The following is a 27,621-nucleotide window of genomic DNA, read 5'->3' on the forward strand; positions in this document are numbered from 1 at the left end:
CCCAGAGCTCTTGTGCTTCAGAATTAGGGGTAATTGAATTTCAGCCCACTTTTTTAGAAATCAAGCTTACAGTAGGGGGTCAGGAGTACTCAGCAGTGCATTATCTATGCAGTCAGTGTTTTCTGGGCACAAAGGGGTACTTATATCCATTAATAATAGGTATTACCACAGCACATTCACTTCCTACATCTCTCAGATATTGATATTTGGGAATTAAATCTCTCTTTTCAGATTTTGCAGTTTTATTCTCCTTGTTGCAAGAAAGCAATGTTCCCTGTGCCCATCTCTGAAGCCTGTTGTCCTGCGAGGGTCTGGCCTTTAAAGACATGTCCTCAACATGGTTGCAGAGGAAGGGGGATCAGCCACATCCATGGCATGAACTGTGTCCTGTCATATTCACAATGGGACTGATGTAGCAGTGGAAATCCAAGCAGCTTGACCTTGGCTAGGCAATGGGGCCATGGTTTTTAGGAGGGTGGCCCTTGGAGAGCAGGATTTAGGCCGCAGTTGGTGACACAGGTAGCAGGGCTGGTCTCTCAAGGAGAAGCTGGTAGGAGCTGGTAGGAAGGTAGCCCAGTTGTAACAAAAGGAAAATGAGGCAGAATTCCAGTCTTAAGAACTGGGTGGATAGGACAAGAGATGAGGCAGACAACAATTTGGTAGACACGCAGATACTTTAGGGCTCAAACAGCACATCAGAATTAGGGTTCGTGAGCTACTCCAGGTCCCACGAACCTGGTATTGTTGAGGTGGCTGCCCCAGGGGAAATGAGTTTAAGAATCTCGTAGGATTGATTTTGTCAAGTGTAGACCCTTCAGGATGGTGGTTAAAAGCAGAGGTTGGTATGTTCTCCCCAGCAGGGGGTGTGTCAGCAAAAGGGCAGGATCCTAAGCTCCATCTAGGCCTCTCCCTGCCCCAGGATTTAAGGGTCCAAAGGAGAAGAGCTCGAGGTAAGAAATCCTGCTTTCTGGACTGACTCGTAGGTCAGGAAGCTGCACAAAGTTTGTAGGAGTGAAAAGGCTGATAGGAAAGGAAGGGAACCCAAGATCTAGGCAAAGAAGTCAGCTAATGCAAAAAGGAGCCCAGCAGGTTCTATAGGTACAGGCAGGACTGAGGGTGGGTCCACAGAGGTCAGGTGAGGCAGGATGAGGAGCAGTGCACATGTCCTGTTCATGTCCGGTGCCCAGTGGATGGCGAGTATCAGTATGACGGAAAGGAAAGGAGAGAGGAACAAAATGAATGCACTGAAAAAGAAGAAAAGCCCATTGAACTTGGCTGGAAATTAACATTCGATTTTATTCTGACTCTGTCACTAACCAAACGCTGGACTTTAGATGGAAGTTATTTATATCTCGAGGCCATCGTCATTCTGTCTGTAAAGTGAATGTGTTCAGCTAGATCATCTTTTTAAAAACGTTTACTTAAAGAAATGTTTTTTGAGTGACTACCAAGTGCCACGCACTGAGTTTTGAAGAAACAGAGGATAGTACTAATAACCAGGAAATACCAGAGTTCTGATTCTAAAGGAAGCCCTTTGTTCTCTGACGAGTTTTGTAAGACCTGCTGAGTGTGGGTGCTCTTGGACCACATTTAATTAAAGCCAGAAGTGAGAGGCCTGTCCTATTTTGAGATACAACAGATAAAAGACTTGTATCACATGTGACTTTTTGCAATCAGAAATATGAACGGTTTAGTTCATCTCACCCACTCCTCCCTTAAGCATTTGTGTGGTGTGGAAAGTATGAGTGAACAAAGAGCTGAGGACGTACTGTATGCAAGATTAGTAATTGAGTACTTTCTCCTTACAGAATCTCGCTTAACTCTCCTAGCATGTGGCTCAGATATTATTTTCTTCATTTTCCAGGTGAAAAACTGAGACAGAGGTGAAGTGGGTTCGTTAAGGGCACCTTAACTCCAAATAGTCTGAATCCCAAGCTACAACATTTTCTGCTACAGTATAACACATCTTAAAATTAGCTGGTTCTGAATAACATAATTGATAAACATGCTCAAATAGTAGGCTTTTTCTGAAAGCTAATCTTTGACATAAAAACATTTGGCAGAAAGTTCTGTTTACATGCATGTTGAGGATGGTATCGTACAAGTGGATTCCTAAATTCAAATGGAGTTTGATGAGGGTGGGAAATCAGGACAATTTACCTAATTATTATATTATATTATATTATATTATATTATATTATATTATATTATAATCTCTAATTTACATTTACATGAACTGATATATATTTAACATATATTTAAATAAACTGATATATCTTATATCTGATTATACACCAGTTCATTTGAAGGACTATATAAACAATGTACTTCAGTTGGAATTGTTTTAGCATTTCCAGCTGTGTACTTCAACCTATGTAACTCAGGCATGAAGCATTCCAGGACTACAATAGGCTGGTAAGGATACAGAAGGAGGCCGGAAATGATGAGATTTGAAGCTAGGGGAATAAATTCAGCTTTAGGGCAAGTCCCAAAAGAGGGTGGTCAGCTTCTACAATAATAAAGTTCTAGGAGAAAAGATGAACTCTGAGTGCAAGCTGGGAAAGCCTCATTATTCATGGGGCCCAAACTAGAAGAAGATGCAGGACCACAGGATGGGAATGGCAATCCTGGTAATCAGGTGGGTAGTAGAAGCTCCAGGTAGCTCCAAGAGGTCCATATGGCATAAATAAGAACTCCAGCCTATGGCAGGTTGCAGCCTTGGGGAAGCCTACTAAGGGCTAAAAAGAGAAAGAGAATCTCAAACAAGCCAGTTGGGTTTTAGGGTAGGGCTTCAGTCTTAAACTGGAGAGAACAGTAGCAAGCTAAGGTAGAGGCTTGGTCCTCTTGTCATGCAAAACATAGCAAGGGTCCAGAAGGAGGCTGAAGCTCTATAGGCATTGGGAGGCCCATCCCAGGCACCCAGGGCTTAGGACAACAAGATAGATTCTAGACCCAACACAATGAGTGAGGGTAAGGATGAGATTTCCTAATATATCCTAATAAATTTGCTTAGAATTGGCTCAAGAACTGAATTGTCCTGAGTGAAGACTATAAATAAAGATTTTCAATACTTGCAGCTGTGTTTGGGTCAGAAAGGGACTGACACATCACAACATGGTTTAGTTTTATTTGCATCCGTTTTATAACCAAGTAATGTATCTGTTGCATTTTATCTTCGGTATGATGAAATCCCCAAAGAATTGCATTCATATTCTTTTGTCATTATACTACCCAGTATTAATTGGATCATTGTGGGCCTTTATATACATTCATTAACATTACTACCATTGTAATGAAAACTCAATAAAATTGTAATGCTATTCTACAGACATGTTGAGTTGCTATGTCAACATCATTGCAAAACCTAGTGACAAAGTAATAACACTGTAACATTTTGTCTGTAGATTAATAAAATATGTTTTGGTTTTCACCAGATTGGCAATACAAAAAAACCTCAGTTGAAATTTACCCTTGGCTTTATAGTTTTTCAATAGATTCCCACAAATGTCTGCTAAAGTTTTACAGTTTCGTGTTAATTTATGTTCAGCAGTTCATATTAATTTCAATTCAGTCACATGACCAAAATAAATTCTTCTTATCTCTCAAAATTAATTGTACTGTGGTTCACCCATAGCCTCACAACAAGTACCTCACAGAAGGAACATGAAGAAACAGAAGGAATTTTCTAGATATTTTTAAATATATTCTTTGTCAGATCGACTTAGAGGGAAAACATGGTGAAAGCATTATTTGTACTGTACATCTTGCTAAAAGAAAGTTAATAGGTTTGGTAGTGTTGATCTAAAACCATTCCATCATATCTACAAATGTTAAGATTCCCATCTGCAAACAAGTAATTGGTACATACCAGAGGGCTGTACTATTTGTCTCGTCATTAATTGCACATCTCGTCTATGATTAGAGGTGTGATTGTGCCTGATTTTTCAATAAATTAACCAGAACCAGAAAAGGCCATGCAGGTATTCCAGTGTCAGTACTCTCTCCTGCACAGAAGCTCAAGAAGAAACATGGGACTTATTTAAACGCTTGGCCTAACATAATACTTTTACCTCTTTGGCTGCCATCCTTGCTGATGAATTCCAGTCTTCTCTGAATAGCAATTATTTTCTGAAATCACCCTGTCATGTGAGAACACAGACTAGACTACTGGTTCATTCTGAGAGCCATCTTAACCCCAGGCAGGACCTGTATTTGCATCTATTTCTGGAATAACCTCCTCCCTGTACCCAGCATCTTTCTTCTTAAAAATGGTAGAAATTCAAGAAAGCCCACGGATAACCTTTGTGTTGAGGTACAGGACTGACAGCTTCATCGTGGTATATCCATCAGTTTTTAGTGAACCAAGCATTCATGTTTCCTAGCTGGTTTTCTTCAATTATACTATTCAAAAATCATTTCTCATAGACCAGCACTAGAGACTGGAAATACACAGAGGAGTGAGACAAGCCCTCTGACACTTGCAAAGGTGATCTAAGGAAGAACTTGAGAATATGGACTTCTCAGTTTGAATCCTGCTTATGCCATGTCCTAATCCTGTGTGATCTTGCAGGAGTGACTTTGCCTACCCTCCAATGTTTCTCCAGGTGTGAAGTAGTATAGTAGTAACATTACCTACCTGCCAGTTGGTAGGTAGTTTGGAGGTTACTGCATATAAAGTGCTTAGCACAGTCCTGGCTTAGCACAACGTGTTCATTGTTCAATATGTTAGCTATTAGTATTAAGGAGTTCACACTCTCATAGGGAAATAGATCTTATCATTCACATTAAATATAGTACAGTAAAGCCCTCTTATGGAGCTCTGAACAAAATGCCATAGGACCTCCGATGAGAAAGAAAATCATGAATTCATTTATAATCAGTTTCATTGAGGGTTCTTTGCAGTGGTAATCATGGCTGACAGTCATGGGGGGGGAGGTCTCAGAAAAGGTGACATCTAAGCTAGGCCTTGAGGATTGAATTTTCCAGTGGGGAAAAAGGTAGAAGGGGTGTCCAGTGAGCTAGAGCATGAGCAGCTAGCATGAGGAGAGGCATAACAGTCTGCAAATGGGTGGCATGTCCAGGGACCAGTAAGTGGTGTGGAAAGAACACAGAAGCTGCTGCCACAAGGTCAAGTCAGCACCAGGGTTCAGCCACCATGGCAGCACTAGAGAGCAATGTAATCAAATCGATGTTTTACAGAAATAACCCAGCTACTTCCTGGAGGATGCAATACATAAAAGAGAGACTGAAAGCGGGGAGCCTGTTATGACATGGTCATTACAGCCTGAACTGGGGCAGTGACAGCAAGAATGAAATGAGAGGGATTTGGAGAGAGAACAGAAAGCACTTGGTGAGCGACTAGATGTGGGGGGCAGAGGAGTGATTCCGGGATGACTTCGTATTCTAGCATGAAATATGAGAAACAAGAAGAGAAGCAACGTTGGAGAGAAAGATAATGAATTCAGTGCTATAAATATTAAGTTTGGGGTCTCTTTAGGAAGAATATCCAAGTGGGCAGTTTAGAATAAAATTCCGGAGTGCAGGACAGACCCATCTAGGAGGTGGAGGGGGAGGGCAAGAGAAAGAGGAAGTGACACTTAAAAAACAACTTAGGCATATCTGCGCAGCCTAGCTGGTTCTAGGAGACAGAACCGGAACTGAACAGATACCTCTCCAGAATAAACCCCTCTACACCGGCAAACTGGTTCACTCACTGTACCTTAATATGCCTTGTACGTTCACTCCACACCTTCTCTTTCCACCATTCACCACATACTGATTAAACATCTAGTATTTGCCAGGTATTAGTCTAGATTTTGGTGACATACAAGTAAGAAAGTCAAAATCCTGCCATCGGGGAGTTTATGTTTTAGTGCAGGAGATAGTCAGTAAGCAAGTAACCAAATAAATGTAAAATGTAATTTCAAGTAAATAAACACAATAAGGAAAAATAAAGCAGGTAAGAGGTTAGAAAGTTCCGGGGGGTAGGGGAGAGAAAGGGGAATTCTTTGAAATTTGCGGTCTGGGAAGTTACCTCTGCTGAAGGGACATTTTAAACAGAGACCTAAAGTGATGGAGAAAGGCATGTGAGACTCTGGAGAAAGTGTGTTTCAGGCAGAGGGAAGAACAGGTACAAAGTCCCTGAGGTAGGAACCAGTTTAGTATGATTGAGAAACAGCAGGTAGCAGCTTGGCTAGACTAGACCAAATAGCCACAGGGCATCTGGTGACATTTCCGATACTACTGACTGATTTGTTAACTAACGCAGTGGTAAAGATTTTCACAGACTTGTATCCTATCTTCCCAACTCCATGCAAGTCTATTGAGGGCAAGGTCTACTATGTTCAAACTCCATACTCCCAAGGTACCTAGAACAATACCTTGTACATAGTAGGTGGGGTTTTTTTTTTTTTCACTCATTTATCTATCGTTATAAACAGTGGTAACTTCTAGACCTGCCTGTCCCACTCTCAAACACTTCTGGACCTATTCCAGAAGCTGCTAACCATCTGGCAAATCATTGGCGAGCTAGTTCTAGGGCTGTTGTGATCAGTAAGAAACTCAAGTTATGTCCAGATCAACAGAGAAAGCCCAAACCAAGACTTACCCTTGCTGTTTGCAAGCCTGATGGTTTTACTTAGGCTCTAATAGTGAAGACTTGAAATATGGGGAAAATCGGCACATGCTCAGAGAAGCTGTTGGCTTTGCCCCAGTTCTATGCTTAAATATTATAATAATATTATTATTATCCCACAGGGGTGTCATGAGGATTAATGAGACATTTTCTAATTACTTTGAGCTACTCCACTGGGGGGTACTAAATAAATGGTATGTGTTCCTCATGAAGTGCCATTTTTGACATTGATTTGTTGTGATGGGTTCTGCTGTCCAACAGGGCTGGAATTCACCCACCAAATCATTTCTTATAAACAATAGACTAGCTGTCAGAAGGCAATGGTTTTCAGTTAAAATAAATATGAAGTGAAGTGAACTAGTCAGCAATCAGAAGCAAATGGGCTGCTGTTAGAAACCTGATATTTATTAAGCACTCACAGTGATCAACATAAGAGTTTCACAGTGTGGTACAGTAGAGTGAACACTGGATTTGGAAATGGTCCAAGAGTTTAGGCCCAGCTCTGCCACTAAACAGCTGTGTGGGCTTGAACAAATTGCTAAACTTCTCTGGGCCTCAAATCTAAAGTGAAGGCTGTCCTAAGAAGCTCATAATCAGTCTTCCAGACAAGGCAAATATATGAAAGGAATGGAAAGAGTCATTTCTTGAAGGAAAGATACTTCACAGGACCATCCATCAAAGGACCATCCTCTGTTCTGGTCTTCCTTGCCATTGATTAATATTAATTCCAGTACTAATTCCTGCAAATGGAGAAATAAATCACTTTCTAGGTCAGACACAGAAGTGCATGAAATATTTGGTCTTTAAAAATAGGGTCTTTGCCCTTCTATGAGCCAACTTGCAGCAAGCCGTCTTATTCTTAGCTTTAAATATATGAATGATGGATTATACTGCTACCCTAATCACCAGCTCAAACTCAGTGTTCAGTTTTGTGAGAGTGTTTTACATCGTTGTCTACTTTTTCCATCTTACAATATACCATCTGCAGTGCCTGGCACTGACCTAGAGGTAAAGTGAAAGATAAAAGGACAGTAAAGAACCTAAGTGCTGGTTGTATCCAGAAAAGGCCCAGGTGGGATAACTGAGTAATGTACATACTGTGAGCTGCTTCCCCTCACTCTATCCCAGGAATCCCAGTGATGCTGGGTTCAGAAAGGAGAAATGCCTGACACTCCAGAGCAGATAGAAATACAAAGAATCACTTGTTAGGGAATTCAATTCGACAAACATACTGAGCTCCCACTACTTATCAGGCACTTTGGTAGTTTCCAGGTAGATGAATGGAGTAAGACCTGGTTTCTGCCCTAGAGAGCCTTGGTTGCAGTGGTGGTGGGAAGCAGCCACCACAAACCGCAGTTACTTGCCGTCGAATTGTCAGCTAAGGGATGATGGATGAGGGAGTAGTCCAGACAACAGTTCCTCTTTTGCAAATGATTTGAATGATACAGTAGGAAATGCATTATAAAGCCTAGGGTTGTCTCTAAATTGGAGTCGCTAAAATGTCTAGACACAGAAATTGTGTTCAAAATGACCACAGCAATTTGAAGAAACAGTTTAGGTTCAAAGGGGATAAAGTTGCTATCTCCAGGCCCAAATCAAGCAACAGAGATACAAGTTGCCGGCTGAACGTTCTCGAAGTTTCACAACCAGAGCGGGGCAAACCCTACCACGAAGCCAGCAGTGGAACATTGAGGGTCTGGGTGCCAGTCTCGCTCCAGTCCCTCCCACGACAGGCTTCGGACGAGATGTGACTTTCCTTTCTCATTTTCCTCTCATGTTCCCACCGACAGGAAACCTCGCTCTTCTGACGAGACCAGGCTGCCCTCGCCAATCCCAACCAGAAACTCGGTCCTCGATTCTTCCCCCGTGAAATCTCAGCCACGAACGTTTGTGAGAACTATTCGCTACCGAAGCCAAGTCCCTGAATGTCTTTAAGGACCCATCCTCTTCAGACCCCGGGTGCGAAACTCACCAGCACCCATTACTCCGTTGGGCTCCTCATGCACACAGGAGCTAAAGTGTTTAGAGCGCTGCCGGCCTGGAGGTCTTCCAGCCTCAATGGGCTCAGGGTGCCGGCACAAGGCTGGCCTGCTCCCCAGGGCGCCCACCTGGCCGGTCACTCCCTCCCTCGACCAAGCTCCCCGCCCAGAGCGCATCCCCATCCTCCCTCCTCGCCCTCCCCGGCCCCGCTGAGCCCTTCTCCCGGAGCTGGGCCCGGGTGGCGCGTGCAAGGCGAGGCGGCCGCCGCTCGCTGGGCGGCGGGGTGGCCCAGGCCGGGCCAGAAAGCCCCGCTGCTGGGCCGTGGCCTCGCGGGCCGGGAGAGGGGAGGCGCTGACCAGAGGCCGGCGGGGGTCCGGGGGCCTGATTCCCTGAGGGCCGCCTCGGCCGGGCGGGTATCGCGGGGGACGCCGAGGTGCAAAGCGAGGGCGCTTGGGCGGCCCAAAGGGGCGAGGCGGCGGGCAGCGGGCAGCAAGGGGCCCGGCAGGGCGGCACGCGGGAGCGGGGGGAGCGGGGCGCGCACCCGCGCGGTGGGCGGGCATCCTGAGGGGCCGGGGGGGGGGGGGCGGGCGCGCGCCCCAGGGGGGGGGGGGGGGGGAGCGCGGAGGCGGGCGAGGAGGCGGCTCCCCGGAGGAGCGCGGCGGACCGCGCCAGATCCACACAGAGCCTCGCGGCGGCAGCGCCGGCGGCGACGGCGGCGGCGGCGGCGGCGGCGGCGGCGGCGGCGGCAGCAACAGGCGGCGGGCCCGACTCGGGAGGAGAGGGGGGCGGAGGCGGCGGAGGCGGCGGAGGGGCGGGGAGCGCGAGGAGGAGCGACGCGGCCCGCGCCGCCGCCTCTTCCCGCCGCATGGACGAGCACCTCAGCCTGCTGCGCTCGCCGCCGCCGCCCTCCGCCCGCCACCGCGCCCACCCTCTCCAGCGCCCCGCGAGCGGCGGCGGCGCCCACACCCTGGTGAACCCCGGCTACGCCGAGCCCGCCGCAGGCCCAGCGCTGCCGCCCGACATGACGGTGGTGCCCGGGGACCACCTGCTGGAGCCGGAGGCGGCCGACGGCGGCGGGGGCCCGCCTCAGGGCGGCTGTGGCGGCGGCGGCGGCGGCTGCGACCGCGACCGCTACGAGCCGCTGCCGCCCGCGCTGCCGGCCGCCGGCGAGCAGGACTGCTGCGGGGAGCGCGTGGTCATCAACATCTCGGGGCTGCGCTTCGAGACGCAGCTCAAGACCCTCTGCCAGTTCCCGGAGACGCTGCTGGGCGACCCCAAGCGGCGCATGAGGTACTTCGACCCGCTCCGCAACGAGTACTTCTTCGACCGCAACCGGCCCAGCTTCGACGCCATCCTCTACTACTACCAGTCGGGCGGCCGCATCCGGCGGCCGGTCAACGTGCCCATCGACATCTTCTCCGAGGAGATCCGCTTCTACCAGCTGGGCGAGGAGGCCATGGAGAAGTTCCGCGAGGACGAGGGCTTCCTGCGGGAGGAGGAGCGGCCCCTGCCCCGCCGCGACTTCCAGCGCCAGGTGTGGCTGCTCTTCGAGTACCCGGAGAGCTCCGGGCCGGCCCGGGGCATCGCCATCGTGTCCGTGCTGGTCATTCTCATCTCCATTGTCATCTTCTGCCTGGAGACGCTTCCCGAGTTCCGCGACGAGAAGGACTACCCCGCCGCGTCGTCTCAGGAGCAGTTCGAGGCGGCCAGCAACAGCACGTCGGGGGCCCCCGCCGGAGCCTCCAGCTTCTCGGATCCCTTCTTCGTGGTGGAGACTCTGTGCATCATCTGGTTCTCCTTTGAGCTGCTCGTGCGGTTCTTCGCTTGCCCCAGCAAAGCCACCTTCTCGCGAAATATCATGAACCTGATAGACATCGTGGCCATCATCCCTTATTTCATCACTCTGGGCACCGAGCTGGCTGAGCGACAGGGCAACGGACAGCAGGCCATGTCCCTGGCCATCCTGAGGGTCATCCGGCTGGTGCGGGTCTTCCGCATCTTCAAGCTCTCCCGGCACTCCAAGGGGCTGCAGATCCTGGGCCAGACGCTGAAGGCTTCCATGCGGGAGCTGGGGCTGCTTATCTTCTTCCTCTTCATTGGGGTCATCCTTTTCTCCAGCGCGGTCTACTTTGCCGAGGCAGACGACCCCACTTCGGGTTTTAGCAGTATCCCGGATGCCTTCTGGTGGGCAGTGGTAACCATGACAACAGTAGGTTATGGTGACATGCACCCGGTGACCATAGGGGGCAAGATTGTGGGGTCGCTCTGTGCCATCGCTGGTGTCTTGACCATTGCTTTGCCAGTCCCCGTGATTGTTTCCAACTTCAATTACTTCTACCACCGGGAGACAGAAGGGGAAGAGCAAGCCCAGTACATGCACGTGGGAAGTTGCCAGCACCTCTCCTCTTCGGCCGAGGAGCTCCGAAAAGCAAGGAGTAACTCCACTCTGAGTAAGTCGGAGTATATGGTGATCGAAGAGGGGGGCATGAACCATAGCGCTTTCCCCCAGACCCCTTTCAAAACGGGCAATTCCACTGCCACCTGCACCACGAACAATAATCCCAACTCCTGTGTCAACATCAAAAAGATATTTACTGACGTTTAATATATGCTGTAAGTGACAGGCTGTGCTCAGTACTGTGTGGAACGTGCCCCCTTGGTCTGTGTATGCCCTTGTTTTATACATTTCCAGACCATTCATCAAGGAAAGGACGTGAAGAAGTGGAAAGCACACTTCATTTTCCCTCTCCCTACTGCTTCATACTGAAACAGGTGTCTGTTTTGCAAGTGGGCTGCATTCTCTCAGCTCCATTTTTTTCTCCCCCCCCCTTCTCTAATATCATAAGGAACAAACTTACTTTAAACTTCATTTCTAGTACACACCCTCTTAAAAAAAAAAAAAGTACATCCTGGGAGGAAATGAAACTAAAGAACAGTTAGAATAACTGCCTAACCTCAGTATGGAAAGTTGTTTCTTTACTAAGTAAAGAGGCACATACTTAAAGGATGCTTCCGTTTACTGGACCTTTTAACGTTATTGAATATTTAGTTCAGTCGTCTTCATTGTGGATGCGTGGATGAGAAGTCTAATTAGAACAATGACTTGTAAACCCACCATAAGTTTATTTGGTTTTTGACTGGAATTTCTATTTGGAACACCTCCTGGAATTTTAAAGACTTCTACAACTTTGAACAAAGGGAAATGCCCGAGGTGTCCTGATCTAATTAGTTGAACTCTTTGGGGCTTGGTAAGCATTTCGAAACGGGGGTAGACAGGCAGATTCCTCTGAAGTTCTGTGTGTGCGTTCCAGGCAACATCTTATCAAAGTGTAGAAACAGATGTTTTCAGTGCTGCTGAGAAAAACAAACAGAATTCCTAATGCGTCTGCGAGATAAGCTTCTGCAGTATCAAAAGAAGATTAAAGTGGCAGACACTCCTTGCAGCGGAAGTTACTAATTCGGACCTGACTGATGCAGTTCCCATAGCAACCCATGTTTCCTGGGAAACCCGAAAAAGGTTGTCATGGCATCTCTTGCTCTCTAGCCCCACCCCCTAGCCCCTGCCGTTTCCACAGTAACCTTTCCAGATGGTTCCTCCTTACAGGATTTCATAAGGAAAATCACTATTTGAATAAACCGCACAAATAAGGTTACGTCTGAGAATCTGAGGTGGTGAACTGAATCACAAACAATGCATTTTTTTTTTTACTACAGAAAATCATTGATATCTCATAATGACTGAATTGGAAAGGAAAATATTGCCTTTGGAATGTTAGATATATACTCCAATGAGGCATGATTTGAATTGGATGCCAATAATTAGGCAATAACTTAAAAGGATAATGTTTTCTTCCTCCAAGAAGTTTCAAGCCAGCAAGTGAAATTTAAAAGCAAATGTAAAAGTGTTCTGTACATAAGCAAATGAAAGATTCAATCGGTGTACCTGAAACCGTACTACAAGGGACCTTCAGACTTCCTCTTCAAAAAAATTCCAGAATCCGACAACAGCACTTGAAAAGCTAAATAAACTTTAAAAATATAAAGGATGTGTGTTTTTTAACTGAGGGAATTGCAGACAATCAATAAAAAGGAGGGACGGGAAGTAACCATATCTTGGGAAAATACCTGCAAGTTTCAGCCATATACAAAGGGTTGCCAGAAGACAAACGGAATCAGGTGAGCACTGTGTGGGGGTATTGAGAGCTCTCCCTCTTTGGACCGAGAACCAGGGAAACGCTGTTCCTGTCTAGATTGGCAATGCTTGCAAAACCAATAGTTTCATATTAGTTACATGCAAGTGCCTTTTAAAGATCACTTACAACATCTTTTCCATTTGATTTCCCTGTTGTTAACTGTCCTTTGGTTTCTACTGTTTATGGCAAAAGGGTGGGTGGGTCGGGGGAGTCATTGCTCTTTAGAATAACCTTCACCCAAACTGAACTGAAAATGATTCCATTCCTTTTACTAACCCTCTTGGCTTCTGAACAACCTGTTTCCCCTTAAAAAAAAAAAAAAGGATAAAAGGCAGAACCTACTGCTATTAGATTATTGGCCCAGTTTTAATTTACATAATTAGTAATATGCAGTAGTACAGTTGTTTTAAACAAAAATGGTTAAGCTTACAACAAGGGTAACACTATATTTTAACAAAATCATTTTATTTTATATACATTGTAGGTATTATACTATATTTTCCACAGTTATACATTGTGCACAGTTGTTTTTTTTTATTTTGATACAGTATAACTATTCTGTCCTAAAGTAAATGAGAGTAAGCTTAATTCTAAAACCCATAATGTTTTTTCAGGTAATCAGAAGCCTACTTAATTATTTGTGTAGTTAAAAAGAATGGTGAAGACTTATAGAGGGGGAAGAGGAAGGAAAAGACAAAAAATTAATAGAGGCATGAAATCCATATACCTGGTCATGGGGTCACTGCTTTTATCTCCATGTGCGTCAAAATAGGACTCCTTTATCTAGTGTCCTTTGCTACTTGTTTGAGTTACTTTTACCATCGATCTACCTTTTGACCAAATTCTTGGTATTCCTAATGACCAGACATTTTTTTGTGACCCATTTTGGTGGTAATATGTTAGACACACTATAGTAATAACATTAAGAATAATTTTCGTGTCTGTTCTTATCTGTTCTTTTGTATATGATCTTGACGTGAAGATGAACAGAGTGCAGTGACACTTTTATTCACTTTTATTTAGAAGATATAGAAACCCTGTTGTTTCTATAAATAAATTATGGTTGTGCCATAATTTTTAGAATTGTGTTGTCATTAATAGTAATATGGAGACTTTTTTTTTTCGATCCAGAGACATACAACTTTTTGAGTCATCACTTTGAGGTAGTATACTTGTCTCCAGTTGCCAAATTATAAGCTCCTTAAAGGTTGTAGGTTCTGTATTTTGACAAATACAGATTTTGGACTCTAGTGCCTCGCACAAAATGTAGCACTTTGTATGTATTCAATGCATATTTGATGCGTGAATGGCTGTAATCTTAATGTTATTTTCAGGTTTTTAATGGAGTGATTTGAAGCGTAAGCTCTGCAGTCATACTGCCAGGATTTGAATACTGACTCTGCTCTATGAGCAGATTACTTAACCTCTCTGTGCCTTAGTTTCCTTATTGGTGAAATGAGGATAACAAATAGTACCTCACAGAGTTCTTGTGAATATTGAATGTTGATACAGGTATAATACTTAGGAAAAATACTTGCATGGCATGCAGCAGAGATTTTGCTGAGACAGTACATTATTATTGTGATCATTACTTACAAGCATTATATCATTAACACTGAGCTTTGTGAATGATATGAAATATATAAGCAATCAGTGTCTTCCCATGTCCTTTCTGTGTGTCTATAATAATTACCATGTAATTACCATGTCCTGGACACTTCTCAACTCTGCAAGGTAAGTGGTATTCACCCCACTTTATTTTTTTTTAAATATTTTATTTATTTGAGAGAGAGAGAGAATGAGAGACAGAGAGCACGAGAGGGAAGAGGGTCAGAGGGAGAAGCAGACTCCCTGCTGAGCAGGGAGCCCGATGCGGGACTCGATCCCGGGACTCCAGGATCATGACCTGAGCCGAAGGCAGTCGCTTAACCGACTGAGCCACCCAGGCGCCCCTCACCCCACTTTAGGAGGGTAAAAAATAGATAGTTATGGTTAAGTGATTTCCCGAAGACTTCACAGCGAGCAAGAAACCCAGCTATGATTTAAAGCCATGTCATTCTGGCCCCCAAACCCCTCTTCCTTTTATTGGGTGACTTGAAAGAGATTGAAAAAATAAATCTCTTTGGCTTTAAGGTTTGACTTCAGCCCATGTCACTAATTAATAAATTCATAAATATATCTCCAGAAACCTATCTTATGCAGTATATTGAGAATTAACCCTTTCCTAATCATCAGAGATTTTTAACCATAGGGATCAAATATAAGGTATTTAAATTGAACAAAGAGATCGACTTTTCTAGTAATAAAAGATTATTTTCCTATATGATTGATTTGTCTGCATTTAATATTATACTCAGAAAGCATAATCAGTCACAATAGTAATACCTGCTAGGACAATAGATATTTTTCAGTTTTAAGATTAATTTCCTATTTCCATGTGTTTAATCTACAGTAGATGATAGTATTATGCAAATTGTTATTTTTCCATCTGCTTATACTTTGCTTAGGTTACTGAAGAACCATGCCAGCAAGTAGCGTAAATATTTTGACTCTCCCTTGTTAAGAAAGGAGAAATTACTTAGAACAAAAGGATTGAAAGCAGAAGGAGATTGCCAGCTCATTGAAATTTGTGACATTAGTGCCTTACCCAGTTACTCCATGGATCTTTAAGAGCATCTGTGCTCAAAAACACATTAGAATATAATTTTGTCCCTCATAATAGCTGTAGCCCCTTCTCTAAGGTCCTAAATCATTCAGAAAAAGAAAATGGATAGTGATTTGGACTTACAGCAAAATGCAAAGGGTCTAAGTTTACACATATCATTTAGCTTGGCCAAAACAAAGACTTCACTGTTGAGCTCAACTGCACATCTTGGATGTTGAAAGGTATGCATATGTCTGTGTGTACAAAAGATTCATGGGAGGAGGTGTGACTGGATCGGGGCACGTCTATCAACACCCTGGAAAAAATGTATATACCCTATAGCTGGTGAATCCAGAAATGAAAATAACATTGTCATTTATTTCTTTTATGCTGCTTTCAACTGATAGTATACCAAATTTTAGTACCCACCAACTATGGTGACATAATCACAAACAGCTACACATAAGAGGCAGCATTATATCAGTTATTTCTAAATTTTAAGACAAAATTTCTGGGATTGAAATTTTAAATGCAGAATATGAAGAAATTTAAAGTTATGGTTTGTTTACACAAAATTTGTTTTTACCTCTTTGGCATAAAACGTACTCAAGCAACTGCTCTGGTGATAGTATATAAATTCGGTATATATAATACCAATAGTTTTTTCCTTTAAGAACCATAACTATAATTTAATGACTTCCATACATTTAAAATTTCAACATTTTCTACAGCAGTTCCAAGTCCTTCCCACCTCTCAGCTGTGAATAGAAGTGATAACCCCTCCCACCAAGAAATGCAAAGAAGCACAAGTGCCCCCCCCCCCGCCCCCCAGTCTGAAGACTTACAGAAACACTGTGAGATGGAGGTGAGGAACGTAAGAATGGGGCAGAGGATATTTAGGGCTTGCATTTTAGGGTGGGGCTTTCTGTCTTTTATTTCACCTTTTAAACAGAGGATAAGACTATTATTTCCGTGCTACTAATTTTCTGTATTTCGTTTGACAATTTTATATATTAATGAAGTCACTTGTTTTCTATAACTTGCAGGGAATGGTTAAAAACCTTTGAAAGAGGGCAAATCAGGGGAGGCAGGAAGAAGGAAGGGAAGCCATGCAGAGCCCAAACTGTGTGCTATCATGACTCAGCTCCTAACCTCCTGCCAGAAAATGGCCATTGCTATAGAGTGTATGATAATTATATTCTTTATATGCTCACATTCACCTTGCAAATTTAATTTAAATGATTCAGAGGTTAGAAAGTTTTCAAATATGTGTCTTTTCTTCAGTGATGCTGTAAATTAATTTTGTCTTTGGAATTATAAAGAAAAAAACATTTTACAAAGAAACATTTTCATGGTTTTTCTCTCCCCCTCCTCCTTTTTTGTAGTGAATGTCTTTTTCCTTACATTTCAAATTGTGCACCATTAACTATCAAATACATTAAAGAGCAGATCTGGAAAAGCGGCTCCATCATTTTCTTGGAAGCCATTTTATTATTGTTGCAATCTAAATAGTGCAGAATACGAGCTCCAGCCTGAAAAGTAAATCCTGGGATTCTGGTTGTTAGTAAGATAGCATTAAATGAATGAAAAATGATGTTTCATTGTATCTGAAGAACATTAAGAATAAATTTGTACATGCAGGGCTCTGACTTTGCAGATACAGGGATCATACCCCCAGCCTGGTGGTAAAGAGTGGAGAGTAGCTGCTTCTTTTCCAGTGAGCCCCCAACATCACCCCCACCCCTTTCATCAGAGCACAAAGGCTCTTGGGAATCTTTATTGAGATTCCCACTAACTTTTTAGAATGAAAGCTAGCATTGCACTTACGTGTAATATGTCAATCAGCACTTCTATTTCACTGGTTTTTTGTTAAGTGTATTTTAAACTCCTGTTCGTTATGGAAATTTTCTCTGAATCCGAAGGTTCTTATTTTTATACATTTAAACATGTTCCTTAAATTAAAACATGTGATTTAATTTGGAAGAGAAGCCAGTGAGGGTAATTTGTTACACACACACACACACACACACACACACACACCCCTCACCTGTTATTTTCTATCCTAGGATATATTTACTTTCTGTCTACAAATCTAAACAGTCTAAAATTGGTGAATTTCCAAAATATGTGTTTTCATTCATACGTGCTGCATAGACATTTACAAAGCATTTTTATTTTTTCATAGCCTTGCTTAAAAGGCAGATTTATTGCCTACTGTTCTCAGTGTATTTATTAATGTAATAGTAGATTCATAAAAGTAGTAAATACATCCAATGTATCACTGAGCTTAGTCATTTCACCTCCTAAATATCCTTAAAAATAATCTACTTTTCAACATCACTGTCATCACCACTTTAATCCAGACTACTATCATCTCTATCCAAAATAATTAACTGGCCTCACTATATAGTTCCTATGGCCAATCTGACCCATTCTCCACCTGATAGCCAAAAGCATCATTTTGAGACTCAAATCTAGTTACATCACCTGTCCCTGCTTAAAATTCTTTTAAGGTCTTTTCCTTTTTTTTAGGATAGAGACCCAAAGGCTTAACACAGATTTCATGGCCCTACATGATCTGTCTCGCCCCTGATCTTCTAGTTAGGGGTTAAGCTGCCTTTCCCTCTTAATCTATGGGGGATCCTTGCAGATGTTCCCACTGCCAGCCCCCTCTTCACTTCATTACCTTCTATTTTTACTTCAGTATTCCCTCCAGGATATCTCTCATGACTCTGGTTTTATCAATCCCCCTCTTATGGTACATTTCTTCAAATTTCAGGAGACTTCCATTATAAGGACACCATTATCTATGTGTCATTGAGAAAAGAAGAGCTGCCAATTTTAAGGGAAAGTACCAGGGATTTTAAGGTACATCCCCATTTCATAGATACTCAAATCTGAAAAAGTTTGTCTTAGAGTTGAACTGATTATAGTATGTGCACTTGACATGGCTGTCATTTTATATTTATTTGTGTTGTATGATTAATGTCTATCTCTTCTATGAGAGTAGAGCCTGTATCACTCTTTGTTCATCATTGAATCCCCTTCCCATTTTCTCCCAAATCTGCTCCAGACTTTCACCCCTGTCACTTCACCAGTAGTATATTTTCAAGGTCACTGGTGACCTCCTGTCGCTAACCCCAGTGGTCATTTCTCAGTGTTCACTCCATTTGACCCATCAGAAGCATTTGGTGCTGTGGAATACTTCCTCCCTCCTGGGAAGAAGTTCTTCATTTGACTTAAGGGCATGACACTCTGTATTTTCTTACTACCTCTCTGGTCTCTCCTTCTCAATCTCTTTTACTGGGTCCTTCTCATCGCCCCTGAGTCTTAATATTTGAGAGCCCCCTGGGCTGCAGCTTAGTCCTTAGACCTCTTTTCTTTTTACATGAGGTCTTACTCTCATAGCTTTAGACTGTCTATATGTAAATTTCTCTTTCCTACGTGGACCTCTCCCCTGAACTTCAGGTTGAATTCCTAGCTACCTATTTGACATCTCTACTTGTATATCAGATGGATATGTCAAACTTAGTATGTCCAAAATTGAGCTTCCCTCTCCTCCCCCACCCTCGCCACCAAACCTATGTCTCTTGCCCCTTTCCCCCTTTCTATCACTATAACTTAAACTTTCCAGTTGCTCAAGCTAAAATCCTTGGAATAATCCTAGATTCCTCTCTTTCTGTCATACCCCTTATCCAGGCTATTGGCAAATCCTGTTGGCTCCACTCTTAAAATGTTTCCAGTCTTACTTCTGCAGCCACTCGTTCCAAGCCATCATTCTCTCTCACCTGGATTTTTACAGTACCCTCCTGACTGGTCCCCCAGCTTCCATCCTTTGCCCTGCTTGAGTCTGTTCTCAATATAGCAGCCAGAGAAAACCCTTTAAAACACTTGCCAGGTCATGTCACTTCTTTGCAGCAAAACCCCTATTTGGCTCTCCATGTCACACAGGCTACACACTGAAGGCCTCACATGGCCTGCAAGGCCCTACCTAGTCTTCCTTGCCTTACCCTTCTGACAGAACCCCTTTCTGACTCCTCTCCCATTTGGCCCTGTACGGCAGCTATGCCAGCCTCCTTGCTCTTCCTCAGGTAGACCAAGCATGCGCTCCCTCAGGGCTTTGCACTTGCCGGTCTACCCGCCTGGAATGCTCTAACATCTGATATCTGCTCAGCCTGCCCCATCACCTCCTTAGCTGTCACCATGAAGCCTTCCCTGGTCACTCTGTTTAAACGTGCAGCCCGCACAGCACTCTCCTTTATCCTGTCTCTGCTTTGTTTTCTCCTCTAACGAGATATTTTACTTACTTTGTTTATTGTCCATCTTCCTTTCCCTTCCATGAGAATGAAGAATTTTTGTCTGCTCATTGCTACTGTATGCCTCAAGACTTGGAATCAAGTTGGTGCTTCGTATTTGTTCAAGGAAGGGATGAGAGGAAGGAAATTCCAATTTGAGTGTTTTTAAACTATAAGCAAAATTTTCATGTTGTGTATCTGCTTCATTCCATCACTGTGAGGCTTATACTCCTCATCATGTTCTTAGGGATAAAATTTCTTGTACCTGGTTCACTGGAGAAGGCTTCCACTTGGTAAAACATGCTCCAGCAGGTTTTCCCCCACAAAGTACTATCTAATTATGGGGGTGGAATTCCTTAACATAAATAATTTAAATATAACATTATATATCACTCCTAATCACCATGGCTACCTGGAGTTGGAATGCTTCACAGAGACTGTTTCCTACCTAGCAGTTAATAAAGCACTATTTGTAAATAATACTATACACTTGTTGACTGGCTGGCTTACATAGTACAGCAAAAATCAGAACAAATAAGTGCTATCTCCAGGAATTTACCTATCTAGCAGACATTCTAAGAAACTTTGCTATAAGTTCAGTCTTGGTTTTAGTTAATGGTGAATCCTAAAATATCCATGGGGTTTTCCTTACTATGGAAGCTGATTGAATAAGGCATTAGATATTTCACCAGTGAATCACCTTAAAGAATTACATTACTATAGATATGGCCTTACCCAATAAAATAATTTCTTTTATAAAATAACTTAATTTTTTAAAAGATTTTATTTATTTGAGAGAGAACACGAGCGGGATGAGGGGAGGGCAGAGGGAGAGGGAGAAGCAGACTCCGGCTGAGCATCAGGGAGCCCAGTAGAGGGGAGGGGGGGGGCTGGATCCCAGAACACTGAGATCAGAACCTGAGCTGAAGGCAGCTGCTTAACCAACTGAGCCACCCAGGCACCCTCAAGCTCATTTTCCCATGACTTTCTAGATTTTTGACAAAGCTCAGATCTTAGCACATTACCAACTTTAATTACTGAGTGAATTTAAACTTCTTTTGCTTGCCAAGAGTACATAATTTCCTAGAGGCCAGTTAGAGAATCATACATAATTTAACGAGAAATTTTTCTAGTCCTTGGGCTAATTCATTACCATTTCGTTGGCAGAAATTATAGAGCTTGTTGGTGTGCAGTCAACTCTAAGTTGTTTAATAGATGTCAAAGTATAGACACATCAAAACAAAGTTCCCATAAAATTCCGTGTTGTGGGATGGTTGTAACCCCTTTTCTCATCAAATACAAAGTTAAGTAAGCTGGGTTTCTGTACCTCTTTTGTTTCGGCTTTGGTGGAGGTATTACTTCTTCACAAGCTTAATAATTATAGAAATTTGACCGTCCTTCTCCTTTCTTCTTCCTTCATATGTTAGAACATTTATTTGGTCAAATATCTTCAATGATAGGTCTCACCATTTTCTATTACACTTCCTCTCTCTGTTTTTGTAGAGTTGATTTTGATACTTAAGTCAATGTCCTTTCTTCTAAGCCCTTTAGCCTTTTCTCATTGAATGTACTGTAACTAATGTAAACATTATGATTACCATTCAAATGTCACTTTGATTTCTTGTTTCTGTTAAATTGCAGCTCCCTCTACACCTACAGTCCATTAGGATGCCAAGCTATACCATACTTATTTAATAATCCCAAGAGCCTTGAGGCAGGTACTGACACATGAGATTAAAAAAAAAAAAGGCTCAATTTCTTATATAAGAAGGACGTAATAGTAGCAAGAAAAGAACACCTTAATAAAACCATCTTTAGATAACCAAAGCTACAGTAGCATTGAGCAGAAGCCAGGCACTTAGGAAATGATCATTCAGATCATTCATGTTGTAATTTCTTGTAATTAGTAGCCACTACTAGCTATTCGACCATTGTAATTTTCAAATTCTCATGATGAAAATTAAGAATACTGTGATGAAAAGTATACTCCTGCTGTATGGCCAAAGATTGGTGTTAAGAAGTTGTATCTTTCATGAAGGATGATCAAGTATAATCCAGGCCAATAGGGAAAAGTTTCCACTAGATGATTGCCCAGCACACTGTAGACATACAACATTAGGTTTAGTAAGTGGATGATTCTTCTACAAAAAGCACATTCAAGTTTCAGATCACCACTGGTAGGCATTTACCACTGGATTTCAGATACCTGCTAAAACCAGGAGTGTATGTAGGAAACAGTCTTCTCTATGTATTGTGATGGATAATATTCACATATTGAAACCTGGAACTGAGTTTAGCTTTTTTCTATTTGTGTATTTATATGTATCCTTTCTACTACGGTTAATAAACCTCTAGAATACATGAATCTAATTTTTATATATCCACTTATTCGCTCAGTGTGTATTTACTGAGTACTTGCTATGTGTCAGACACGATGCAGAGTGACAGGGATTTATTCATTCATTCAACACACAAATTGTCTACTATGTCCAAACACCATTCTAGATTCTAGACGTAGCGTGAACAAGATAGTCATACTGCCCTTTGCAATTCTTAAGAAGCACTTTACTGTCAGCATTTCTAACGATTTTTTTCTAGTTGGCAGAGGAGAGCCCCAAACCTTGAACTTTTATTTCTTGGTTCTCCACAGACCCTGGTGAAACAGTTACTGTCTTAATTTGTGATTTCTTGAAGTGGTACATAACTATATAGAGTTTATATTTTAAAGGATCAACAGATTTGAAAGTTACTTGTGTAATGACAAGATAAAGTACAGGCAGAATAATTAGAACATAGTTTTCACCATACTCAATTTGAGACTGTTTCTCCCTCTCTCTCAGTCTCCTTCTCTCCCTCCCCCCCTCTGCCTCCCACACTCCTTCCCTCCTCACTTCTCCATAACACTTATCTGAGCCATAGACTTTTCATTCACTTCAAAAACTTCTCATCTTAGGTCACCACAGTGAGATGTACTGCCAGGAAATAAACCAACCCTTGGAAATAATTGAGAAAATTAATACATAATATTTTTCTAAAAAACAGTAGGCACTCAGAACATTTCAGATGGTTCTAAAGGTGAAGATAAATTTTTATGTTCAAAAAGCAAACAATCACATTGGTTTGAACTACATTTGGAAATGGGTATTAATAAGGACAAAAAATTCATAATTTCAGCATACTCTGAAACTTTTTCTCATATACAAACTAAAAGCTTTGATATGTGGTTGATAAACTTAGAAAATTAAGTTGGTTGAACTTTCAGGGTACCAGTTAAAAAAAAAGGAAGTTTTGAAAAGTATAGTGAAGAGACTATTTTATATTGACATAGAGTCTATACTTTTTTAAAACACTAAATATACAGTAAATTATTATGCTTACTTTGCCCAACAGATACCTGAAGAGTCCCACATAGAGAACTGTAGAGCTGCACTGACCAGTAGGATACTCATTTTTAAATTGCCTACATCAAGAATGCGGTGTTGGTTCTATCGTTGATGGGCGGTGATCTGTCTGCTAGCACATATTTTGTTTTAGTTGACATTAAATAACCTGTCTCTGAGAAACACTTCTTATAAAGGAAGCAGCTCTAACACTGGAGAATTCTCTTCAACTGGTGTGCAATATCAAAGATAGTGACAAAGAGATGAAGAAGAACGTCAAAAAATATTAAGGGATCATTTCAACCTTTTGACATTTTGATGAAATCAAATCACTCAAAAACTAATCAGTACTGCTGATAAAACCTAAACGTTTGTTTGTAACAAGCCAACTGGTACTGTTTTCTTCTTTCAGTTAATCACTGGACTATGTTGAATCATGAGATATAGTAATGTTCTCTTCTGTGTTCTGGGTTATGTGAAACCTTATTTGTGAAGGTGTGTTTTGTACCAAAGGCTCTCCTACATAGATTGGCCCATTTTACACATAAATAAGTGAAGTCTACACTGTGCCCAGATGAATGGTATTAAACAGACTGGCCTACAAGAAATGTGCCTTGCTTGATTAAACATCCTTTTATTTTTTGATTCAAAATGATAGATTTACAATTAGTCTCATAGATAGGTTTTAGCTGAACATAAATTTAAAAATATATTAGTACTTAATATATGTTTAAGTTATCTATTTTAACTGAAATTTTAATATTTAGTTATAGTTTTCAGCAGTTCCTATATAATATACTCATTCAAGTTAGTTTTCATGCGCTGTTTGGTGTGGTGACACAAAGCACATTCTTAAAGATATAATATTTCATCTAATGTTTATAAAATTTCCTTCAAAATTATATCTGTAAAAGTTTTCTTGACTCATTTTCTATTTTTGTATTTTATTCCTTTAGAAATGGAAGTTTTCCAATAAAAAAAAAGCAAAGTTTTAGTTGGAAAAGAGATTTAGGAGGTCATGAAGATGATTTCCCATTTGGGGACATTTCACTTCTGTGCCATTATTAATGTATTTACTGTGACATTTCAGCAGAATGGTAGCTATTTGTATATTATTTAATAAGCCTTATGGAAAGTCAAACTGTGAACACTTGGTATAATGAAGACTTTTTTTCATTTTCATATTTTATTTTTGAAACATACCTGAACAAATGCGTAAATAACCAATTTCCTGTTATTCAAGGGCATAATGATGCTGTTATAATAAGAGGGCTTGTAGAATTTTAATAACTATAAAATATTTCAGTAGCAAAGCCAAGACTATAAATACTTTTTGATGCCATGTAGAAGGAAATACAGGTGATGAATTTCATTGTTAACGTATAAGAATAGGTAACTGAAACAGTGTTATAGCTATTAGCAGCAACAGATGGGTTGGAGATACAATCCAGGTAACTTTCTTTGAGGCAATGTCTACAATGAATTCTGTACAATCTGCTGGTATTTTTTCTGTGATCAAAATTTTGAGACCAAATCTCTAGGCAAAAGTGAAGTAAAAGAGTGATAAGTATCTCAGATTTGAGCTCTGTGAACCTCCCATCTGGATGATTTGTAATTAAAGTGAAAACATAGCCAAAGCCACCACCATGTTTTTATTCTGTGTTAGCCCACATAGGAGGGACACAGGCCCAGGAAATAGTCAATCCATTCTAGCCACCTAACACTCATAACTGATGATCACAGACTGTTCAACAGTAAAGTAATTCACATCAGCTATTGGGATGATTGAAACAAACCAATTAACTGTCCTGTGAGAGGTCTTAGACATTCATATGTTTCAGTAAGGATCAGTAGGCATTACAAACATAGACATAAGTTTGTTACCTTCAGGAAACACCAATGACACAACTTTAAGCATTATGTATACTTAATATCATATCTGCATTATTATTACAGGCCACAGTTTCAAACAAAGACAAAACCTGGACTTTGCAATAAAAGCACAGATTGGCACCAGATGAGGAAACTGTCATATCCAATATGGTTCACCAAATGTGGAACAAAAATATAGCATTGGTCTAGATATCATGAGACCAGAGTGCTTATCCACTTTCTACCTGTGGGACACTAGATAGGTTACTTACCATTGCTAGACTTCAGTTTCCCGAATTCCGAGGTGGGTGTGCTGGGTTAAATAATCCCCAAAGCCCTTTCCCAGCCTCCAAATCCTCATTTATACACATTTGAAAAGGCTTTGAAGAATACTTAAAGTACTCAGATTTCTTATGCATCTCAGAAGGAAAGACTTATTGAAATAAAATTTAAACCTTGAAAGTGTCATCAATATACCATTCTTCAAATTGAGTGTGAGAAGAGGAAATAGGATTTTTTTCTCCTCTAAGAATTTTCACTGGCCTATAATGGGATCACGAAAAAGTAGAAAAATCACTCTGCAGAATGGGAACAGATTAACGAAATTGCTGGAAAGGAGGGGAGGTTATTTGTTAAATGTAATTAGATGTTAATGTGATTTGAAATTGTATATGAAATGCAGTACCAGAGCTTTACTGCACACTCAACATTATAAACCCAGAGTAGAAGATGGGGAAAGGTTGGAGAGATGGAAGTGTTTACCTTATGATCTCTTGATTTTTTTTTTTTTCGTGAGAGGCGGTTGGGTAGAGTTTAAGTGGGGGTCTGTGCTTTAGTGCTGGTTCTGCTCATAACTCTTGTACCCTAGGAAATTCCCTTTGACCTCTCTGAGCCCCAGCTTCTTTAGCTGTACAATGAAGACTTTAAATTTAGTAATCTGTCTGTTTTACATCTTTGAAAATTCTATAACATTTTCAGAATGTTCTGATACACATATACGTGTACATGTTGTTCCCCTCCAGTCACTAAGATGCCACAGATCTCTGCTCACATGACTGAACAGACTGCCAATCCAAACATTCATATTTCTAATTGACCCTCAGCAAGACATAAAAAAAAAGTAACTTTTAATTTTGACCATGGCTTACCTATTATGACTTACATTTCATCTTTGAATGTTGAGTTTATCTAAACAAAATTTCTGTTCCAGTGAACCTTCTGTTTAAATTTTTGTAGTTTAATAAACACTTAGCAAACCAGAATTAAGTATATTATGCTTGCCAATGAACTGTAGCTGATTGCAAGGGGGATTTTTGTCACATTAAGAAGGTAATGCTGTTTTAGTCCCAGAATCAATGGCTTTAATTTGAAGTAACAGTCACAAAATTTGGTAAATTTTCGTGAATACAGAAGAGGCCTGATAGAGCCATATTGTAATTAATTTTGCTCAGGAGTGAGAAACAAAATTCAGGGATAACCCAAACGCTTCTGTTTGGCTTTTGTGGACAGTTGGAAAAAGAACGGTTATAGCTTTTGTACAAAATAGATAAGAGATAATTGTACCCATTGAAAAATAAGAGTATATTCTGGTTGCTGATTTTGTGGTAGAAAGAGATAAGGATAGAAATATGCTAAAATATGGACACTAGGGAAATTATTAAAATGATAGTCCATTTGAGTAATACAGAAATATTTTGTCATAATGAGATTATTTGTCCAGAGGTTTAGTCTTATATCCTTCCATTCAGAAAAGGGGGCAGTTTTTAAAGGCCTCTATCATAATAGGAAATGTATATTTTAACTAGCCGAGCAATTCATTAAAACATTTAATCTGATGATTTTTTGGTTTTGTGAATTCACTTTAGGTGTAATTGAGTCTCTTACATATTCGTATTAGTGATATTTGTGAAAAGTAATTTTATCCATTTTCTTAAAGTTGATGAAATTTGCTCAGTGGTGATTCTAGCAAATTGTGTCAATATTGTATCTTGCAACCATTTGTGAACTGACCATACAGAAACAAACTATAGTAGTATCTCTTCCAGTAAATTGTATCCATGGCGTGATCTCTTAATGCTGGGTTTGGGGTGGGAAGGTTAAGTATTTAGTTTATTTAAAACTAATTGTCAAAGTGTTTTTCCTATATGCCATAAAATTGTATGATTATAAACCAAATAGTAATATACTTTTCTTTTTTTCAGTTTAGGCCATTTTTGGAACTACCCCATAATATGGTATAATTTTGGTTATAAGTTCCTACAAGGGAAAGCAAGCAGTGTATGTAGTATTTCTATGTCATATGTTAAATGTAATAATAACAGTAATCCCTTTTTGAAACCTTAGATAGTAATCATGCAGATATCCAAATACAATTTTTTCATAGCTATGTCTAACACTTGTTTATTATGTCATACTTTGCAAAGATCCTTCACATCTTATTTAATCTTTAAAATATCCATATGAAGTGATAATACCATCTGAAGTTTAGAGATTAAACAACAGATCAAGTGACATGCCCAAATCATATGGCCAGCAAATGGCTCCAAATCTTATTTTCCTTACCCTCTTCTCCCTCTGTCATGTTCTTTTGCCCCCATAATTGCCATTATGTTTAAAACTTTAC

The 27,621-nt window shown here is 41.2% G+C and overlaps 1 protein-coding gene and 1 long non-coding RNA gene across 6 annotated transcripts; one reads left to right on the forward strand and one right to left on the reverse strand.

Annotated features, from left to right (window-relative positions):
- Positions 1-7,018: 7,018 nt before the first annotated feature.
- Positions 7,019-9,201, reverse strand: LOC112824633 (uncharacterized). The gene is made up of 2 exons (XR_003208478.2): positions 8,607-9,201; positions 7,019-7,374 (listed from the first exon to the last, which is right to left on the reverse strand). It is a non-coding gene; the product is annotated as an uncharacterized lncRNA (long non-coding RNA).
- Positions 9,202-9,324: 123 nt separating this feature from the next.
- On the forward strand, positions 9,325-27,173 carry KCNA3 (potassium voltage-gated channel subfamily A member 3). Of its 5 annotated transcripts, none has more exons than XM_025872377.2 (4): positions 9,325-12,790; positions 16,183-16,316; positions 18,231-18,319; positions 23,137-27,173. In XM_025872377.2, the coding sequence occupies exon 1, from the start codon at positions 9,480-9,482 to the stop codon at positions 11,217-11,219; it is 1,740 nt and encodes a 579-aa protein (XP_025728162.1). In that variant the 5' UTR covers positions 9,325-9,479; the 3' UTR covers positions 11,220-12,790; positions 16,183-16,316; positions 18,231-18,319; positions 23,137-27,173. The 5 variants fall into 5 exon arrangements, with proteins under 5 accessions (XP_025728162.1, XP_025728164.1, XP_025728163.1 ...); XM_025872379.2 differs by having other exon boundaries at positions 16,186-16,316; XM_025872378.2 differs by lacking the exon at positions 18,231-18,319.
- Positions 27,174-27,621: the final 448 nt, after the last annotated feature.

Source organism: Callorhinus ursinus, unplaced genomic scaffold, assembly GCF_003265705.2.
Source record: "Callorhinus ursinus isolate GAN/ISIS: 27379988/994484 unplaced genomic scaffold, GSC_fseal_2.0 scaffold9, whole genome shotgun sequence".
NCBI lineage: Eukaryota > Metazoa > Chordata > Mammalia > Carnivora > Otariidae > Callorhinus > Callorhinus ursinus.

What these genes read in the sequence shown, in the direction of transcription:
- KCNA3 (XM_025872377.2), top strand. Translation starts at nt 9,480, where the DNA reads ATGGACGAGCACCTCAGCCTGCTGCGCTCGCCGCCGCCGCCCTCCGCC.